The sequence below is a fragment of the Montipora capricornis genome, chromosome 6, assembly GCF_036669925.1.
Source record: "Montipora capricornis isolate CH-2021 chromosome 6, ASM3666992v2, whole genome shotgun sequence".
Lineage (NCBI taxonomy): Eukaryota > Metazoa > Cnidaria > Anthozoa > Scleractinia > Acroporidae > Montipora > Montipora capricornis.
This window is the reverse complement of record NC_090888.1, coordinates 10074789-10082288: the sequence shown is the minus strand read 5'-3', so window position 1 is coordinate 10082288 and position 7500 is coordinate 10074789. Positions and strand designations below refer to the sequence as shown.

The window sequence follows — 7500 nt, the reverse complement described above, 5'->3', positions numbered from 1 at the left end:
ACTAACAAGAATTAGTGAAATTTCCAATTGTTACAGGAAGACCGTGCAGAATTGAGTACAAACAAATATGAATAAGCCAGACAACAGTTGTTCAATTCCAGCGAATGTTGTTGTTAAACCCAAAAGGTACTAGAGAATTTTCCATTTGATTTCAGTGTTGTACAAAACACCACACTTGTACAATATTAGAACTACAGCTCACTTTGATTACGGCTCGACGGGCGACAGATTATTGTCGAAGTCCATTACTCGTCGCTTTTAAGATTCCAGATATTTATTTTTCACCGCCTGTCTTGTTTATCCAATTTACGTTCCATTCTTTAGCTCCATAAGAGTACATTTTGTTTAAAGATCCTCCAAAACGCCATTTCCATTTCAATCTTCAACGCCATTGCAGGTTAATAAAATATTCTACCGTGTCAAACAAGAGAAATCTACGCCTTTCTACTACAACCTGAAACCCATCAAAATACACGCAGAAGACTCTACACACAAAGAGACCACTTAGCAGGGGAGGGACAGGAAAGACTTTTCATGACACGGAAAAGAAATGAAACGCAGATTCCGACTGGGTCTGGCAACCCAGTAACAAGTCTTCAAACTATAACTTTTATTGGAATGTGTCGAAGTCACAAATCATGATGAAATGGTGCAATAACTGACGAGCTATAAAACAACAAATTCATTTTGTGACACAATGGCCGCTGAGCAAATTCGCAAAACAACTCGGTAAAAATTTTTTGCGGCACAATGGCCGCGGAGCTAAACTTCTCAATACATTTATTTGGTGACAACAAGCCATGGTCATGTTACTCATGATCAATGTCTGTTGGGAACACTGACTGCCCAGTTCGTGTTTTCTTTTGATTCACCAAGTACAGCATCGAAAGCAAGAAGATTATTGACAACAAAACGTCAATTTGTTGTTTGATATCAGCATACACCAGTAAACTCATACGCCTCTTTAAGACTTAAACAACATTACGACTTACTTCAGTGAAAGGACAGACAGGAATTTCACTTTCCAAGAACATTGAAAAGGTAGCTAGAACTTTGAAAACACACAGAAATGTACAGCCCGATTTCTCGTTGGCGTGACAGACAAATTTCAACGTGAGTACGTACCTTAAGGCAAGGTTGGTATTATGAAAACGAAACCCCAGCCCCTGCAAAAATGTTTGGGTCGGCTACAATCCTGGCCAAAAAGTTACGGGACAGAACACAAAATGGCCGACGCACTGTACATTTTTCTTTTACACATCTATAAGCAGTCTCCATAACCTTATTCGAGCTCTCATCGTCATTTTCAGAAACCCCCCCTCCCCCTCGCAATGTTGATAGCTGCTGGGATCCTTCGAACTGTACATAAACACAGCAGCGTAACAACATTGCGAGGGGGAGGGGGGACAGAGAAAGACTTTGAGATATATGTAGGAAATTGTCCCATTATTTTTGGCCAGGATTGTAGATTTGCTTGCTACGCAGCACACCCAGCATTTACACATCACACCAACACAAAATTAGGATGCGTTCTCCATTCACTCGAACGCAATAGGCCATTTCCGAATTATATTTAGCTTTTTTCTCAAAGCGAGTCGAGCCCATCCTTTCATATGAAAATAGGATTTTATGCACATGCAAATTATACTCATTTTGACATGAATGGTTGTGCACCAGGTCTCACTTTGATAGGCGCTTAAGGCAACTCGGAAATGGGCTATTACTGTGGTATATCTGATTAACAGCCACATGTTTTTGTAATCTTAATCTGAAATCCATATATGCCTCACCAGTCTGAACTAGACAACCTAAAAATGTGGCTTCATTTTTTAAGTTTAAAGGTATCTCACATTCAACAAAAAAAGCACGATTCAACCTGAACAAAAAGTACTGAGGTACTAATGCAGATACGTGCTTTAAAGTAAGAAAGAAAGTAATTTAAAGCCTCCGGCTGAAGAGGTTTGAATCAAGGCTAACAACAAGATCCCCAGTTAATCGAAAACATGATCAGAAATTGTCACGAATCGGCAATTGCTGATCATGTTTTCTTAACCAACCAACTGTTGATCCGTGATCTAATGCCAGCCTTTAATGAAAACGTTGGCAGTGAAAAACTTTATCTCTATTATTAGCATATTCTTGTCGTTTTATGTCAATCAATTTCGTTAGTTCCCAGTCCGTACAGTTGTATTTTTGAATTTACATTTATCTGTAACTGAATAATAATTACTTCTGATGATGTATGTTGTAACATACGAAACGTTAAGTTTATAAAAGTTATGCATTTCAAGCAAATGTTTGTAACCGCTGTTTGCGTATTAATCCTATTGAAACTAAAATGGCCCAAGTCAAAGAATTTTTATGAGACTGTCTTTCCTTATTAATACCTGTAATTAAAGAAAACTGAGCAGTTTTTGATAAAATCCTTCCTAGGATGAGCAAGAAACACAGTGGTTGTTGTTGTCGAACTCAAGATCTTAAAAGGGTAAACATTAACACAAAATAAATTTCGCAGCTGATGCTCGTGAATTATTTATTTCCTTATATAGAATGTATGAGCCCATTGCACCGATGTAATTGCTAATTGTTTGTTGTTTCAAGATATTATTTTCTCATTCTCGAATTATGGATTTTAGCTTTCTGATTGGTTCACTGAATTTAGGTAACTAACCATTGTACTGTGTTTGATTTTACAAGTACTGTATGAGAGATTCATGTATTTGAACTCCGGAGAAAGATATGAAAACATGATTGATCATCGCAGTTATACACGTCACACAACTGAAAAAAATTCAGGCTTGAACGGCATATCTGTGATACCTATGCATTGCATAGCAAGGATGGCACAGTCGGTTAGTGCGCGGCCTTGGTGCAAGAGGTCCTGAGTTCGATTCCCGGATCTTGCATCCTTGTTTCCACTTCTTTCCTTTCCGAGTAGCTAGTAGCTTTAAATACCCGTAAAACGGATCACTGATGGAGAGGGGGGAGTAAAATGAGCGCACCGTCGACCTCAGGTTTGTCAGTGATTAAAAGTTACTGTTACGAGTTATCGACGTTAAATAAGGTCTACTTTACTTTACTTTACATTGCATGCTTGACCAACTGAGTTATCAAGCCAACTAAGAGCCGATCACGGTGCCATTGTTTGTTGGAATGCGGGAAAGGTCTATTGAATTTCTAAAAAATATTAACCATGGAAAGATATCAACGACATGACATATTAAGGGCACTTTGAATTAAAAAAGGAGTATATTTCGACATTATTTCTCGATACAGTAAACACCCGCATATAAGAACACTGATTTCAGGTTACAGGATGATCGTGTTCTTATTTAAGGGGTGCTTAGTAAGAAACCAGCCTTGAAGTCTACTTAAAATGTTCTTACAATTGGTTTCACAAATACTTCAAATTGTACATAACTATAGGTTGAATTGACGTACAAGCGTTTTGAAAATATATCTCAAAGTTTGCAATGGTCCTGAACACCAAAATTACTTTGATCACTCACTGTACTGTACTTCTCCTTAGTCTAATGCCCTTTCCCTTTATATTAAGAACATGTTTTATTTATCAAACTGAATTTGTTCTTATTTATATGGTGCTTTATTGGCCAAATTTCAGGCTGATGTTCTCAGTCCACTTGTTCTTATATGCAGTTGTTTACTGTATTTGTTTCTTTACTCAATTACGAATGCCTATAGTTAGTATAGTGTGATCGTCCAGGTGAGGGTAGTTCTGGAAACAACTGTTGTCGGTGACTGACGTTTCGGCAACCTGAACGGAAGTCATCTTCAGAGTCAAGTGAATAGTGTTTGTCAGTCGATGATGTTATAAGTCTGGTCCGTTGAAATTTAGCCATGATGGTATTAGCTGAAAGACTTGTCTAAAGTTTGTCTTCAGTCATTGGTCGGTTTCGATCCGTCTATTGTTAGTCAAATTAGTCGGTTTGAGGTTCGTGTATAGTTAGTCACATTAGGTCGGTCTATTAGAAGTCCGTTTGTCGGTTTCGTTTACGTCGTGGGAAAGTCATTTGTAAGGTGCCGGTAGTTGTTGACATCTTTTAAGAGGCGTTTGTTCTAAGTTAGTGTAACAGCTTTCCAGAGTCAGTGGTTGAAAATATTTCGTACTGTAGATTAAGCATTGAGCAGTGTCCCAGTCAACGTTGTGGTTTGTCAGTTGATGATGTACAGCAATGTGATTGTTGGCATCACCATTTATCTTGGTTCGTTTGTGGTCATTCAGTCTCGTGTTAAGGTTTCTGCTTGTCTCATCAATGTAGGAAGCCTGGCAGTCGGAGCATTTGATCTTGTAAACTGCTCCCTCTCTGTTGTTGGGTTCGTCCCTGTCTTTGACGTTGTTCAGCAAGTGTTGTAACGTAGTTGTAGGCTTGTGGGCTACACTGATGTTGCAGGGCCCGTGAGATGGTCTCAGAAGTGCCCTTAACGTAAGGTGTAATCACTGTGGTAACAGGTGTCGGGTTCCTGTTCGTTGCGTCAGCTTCGGTAGGTCGGTAAATGTTTCGTCTAATAAAGTCAGTGTTGTAGTTGTTCTTGTGAAAAACACGTTGAAGCTATTCGTTTTCGTCATGCAAACTGTCCAGTGTGTCACAAACTAGTTGTAAACCAATCACTTTCAACGGACCAGACTTACAACATCATCGACTAATAAAATCATTCGTACGCTTACCGTATTTGCAGAGCATGGTATGATGGCTCAAGGCTGAGCCAATGAAAGCTCTCGAATCGCATTGTCCAATCACATAGTTTGTAATAAAATTGATTTTACAGATGGAACTATAGAAAGTGGCCATTGGCTGTATGAAATAATAATTAAAATAATTATAATATTGGTCGTAATAACGAAGTGACCGCAAGGCTAACCTGAGACCAGGCGTTTGATTTTGGAGAAGGAAATGAGATGCATATATGTAGGGAGGGAGGGTATGATCGCAGGTTACCGTAAGGTGAGCTTTCACTGTAATTAAATGCCAGTCATGCGGGAAAACAGTCAACCAAATTTTGGAGCATTCATCCATTACCCGTTTAGCGTTTAACCGCCATTAGAACCTTCAACTTAAACGGGATGCGTTATAATCCTTTCGTGGTCTGGTAACTGCACTGAGCATTAGCCTTGTGTACCCTTGAGCTACCTATTTTTTCTCTTTACAGGGAAGCTGAAGCTATGTGTCTGATCACTTTTCTCATCACTCTTGGTGTTGCCGTTGTCACCCATGCTACCGAGGATGTGGACACGGCCAAAGGTCTTAGATTTCTGGGTGTCGGCTATAATATTCTGAAAGGAAATCCTGACGGCGGCCAATTGTCACTCGGTGGTGTCGACCCAGGTCTGCTCTCCGTGAGAAAGATATTCAAACTAACATGGGATACAAATAAAACTTCTGTTGATGGACTGTACAGGGTACCAGACCAGGTTGTCTTTGTTCATCGCTCATCCTGCGTCGAAACTACCACAAACGAAGTATTTTCCGGGGCCAAGTCATATCAAGATAAACTCAAGGTTGATGTAGCAGCCAGCGGTGAGCTAGGACGTTTTATAATTTAAAACGATTGGTCTTCAAGTATACAAATAGAGTTGACTATAAATGCCATTTCCATGGCAACTCACTTCTTTCCAGTCCACTCAGACCTGTTTTCAATATATTAATGATTTTGATCTCGGAGAAATTGAACCAAGCCAAGAACTCGACCTAACATATTTATACGCTTGCTGGATTGTACAGATGAGGCACCATTGGCAAATACATACTAAACTGATCTGAACTGGAACGCCAAAGATGACCAAAAAGCCTTAATCGTCGGGGAGCTCTGGAGCCTAGTATGTTGCCATGGTAACAAAATTGTCAAGCTCATATTGTGCAACACATCTAGCAGTTAATCAAACACTCTTCTGATAAAAATCGGTTTAGATATATTTTTCTTCACAATTGATCAAAATTTGGCTGAGTTTATGACGTTATAACTTCGCTTATTTGCATATTTTGAAGACTTGAATGTATCTTGAACAAAAAGACATCTTTGAAATGAAGTAAAGAGCATTTTTTTTCACATACAGACGTTTTTTAATGTTTTACAATGGCTTAGATAGGACAGCACTTTAATCCTCTGAGAAGAAGGCGTGGTGGATTCAAACATCTCCGATCTTTTTTGGAATTATGAAATAAATATCTACCCTGTGAAGATTAAAGATCTCATGAGCTTTTCATTCATAAATTGCAGAAATTCTGATGTGCCAGTTGTGACATGCGGGTTTAGTCCAAATAGTTTTACTTCATGCCAAATACTTGTGATGTTTTTTTCTTTAAGAGAAAGCTTCGGGCTTCGTTAGATGGGAGGAAGGATTCCTCCACAAGCCTCGATAGGGATTTGAATTTAAACAAAGCATAAAATATTTATTGTTTTTATCATTATTGATTTTGCATAGCTGGTTACGACGCATTATTATGGAGTGTTGCCTTCAGTCTCAGTGCAAGTAAGAACTTACATCAATTTGTCTGACTCTTATCAAACTTCATCAAAACAGTTATCGAACACAAGTTCCATAACAAGTAAGCCTTAAAGGTACTTAAAGTAGGTCATTCACCATAGTGACCTTTAACATCTTCCATTTTAGTTACTAAAACAATGTAACTTTAGTAAAACCGTAGTTTAAAGAAACTAACTTTCTCGCAATGGCAGCTATCAGCCAAAAATATAGTATTTTGTCGGGGGCCTAGGACCTGATAGTTTTCCGTCGAGATTTTGAGTCTTAAAAAGCAAGTATCAGCCCAAGAACGATGTTCGAGGTTTTGCTTGAGGGCTTACATAAAATTTCCAAGGACAACTATCAGTCCACGGGCCCGAGAAATAAACGCTGTGACCTGACTTATGTTTCTTGTAACATTTTAGCGCAAGTTCTTATAAAATTTAAATCTTAAAGCCGAGAAAAATAAAATATATCTTATTTGAACTGGGGGTGCACATGAAGTCTTCAGAAAACGGAAAGGAAACGTGGAAACTGACAAGAAGTTCGTTCATTTCGTCTTTATTCTCGATTTATTTTGATATTATCTTTGCTAAGGTATTTACATTATGACTCTCTTTTATTTTGGTAACAACTGTCGTTTGACTGACACGGCTCTCTTGTAAACAAATCTTATGTAATTGAAACAAGTGCGGTTGAGAAATTAACTGTCTGTTTCTGCCCTCTGCCTTTGTCTCCGCTTTCTCGCTATTGTAGGTTATGAGAAGATGGAAAAAGAGACAAAAAATAAACACAAAGTCTTTTTTGAAAAGAAGAAAGTCTGTAATAACGGCGCCGCTCGATATCAACTGGACTTAGCTCGAGTTGAGAAGTACTCGGTTACAAAAGACTTTGCAGCTGCTGTGTGTAGCTTGCCCGAAGAGTACGATCAAGGAGCTTACCGCGAATTCATTGACAATTGGGGAACGGTGAGTGTGCTGACTACGTTTTTAGTTTAGCTTTTTGTTTAGATAATCTTC

At 38.7% G+C, this 7500-nt stretch overlaps 2 protein-coding genes and 1 long non-coding RNA gene across 5 annotated transcripts in view; 1 reads left to right on the top strand and 2 right to left on the bottom strand.

Moving 5' to 3' along the window:
* LOC138051497 (uncharacterized) overlaps window positions 1-7500 on the bottom strand; it is a 282752-nt gene that overhangs the window by 136176 nt on the left and 139076 nt on the right. The gene's annotated exons all lie outside the window — the stretch shown is intronic.
* Window positions 1-7500, bottom strand: part of LOC138051470 (uncharacterized) — a 118724-nt gene that overhangs the window by 35623 nt on the left and 75601 nt on the right. The gene's annotated exons all lie outside the window — the stretch shown is intronic.
* Window positions 1-7500, top strand: part of LOC138051467 (uncharacterized) — a 15810-nt gene that overhangs the window by 3642 nt on the left and 4668 nt on the right. For all 3 annotated transcript variants that reach the window (XM_068897670.1, XM_068897671.1, XM_068897672.1), the window contains exons 2-4: window positions 5170-5537; window positions 6443-6490; window positions 7238-7449. In XM_068897670.1, coding sequence (XP_068753771.1) covers window positions 5183-5537; window positions 6443-6490; window positions 7238-7449 — 615 coding nt within the window. In that variant the 5' untranslated portion in view covers window positions 5170-5182. The remainder of the gene's footprint in view (window positions 1-5169; window positions 5538-6442; window positions 6491-7237; window positions 7450-7500) is intronic.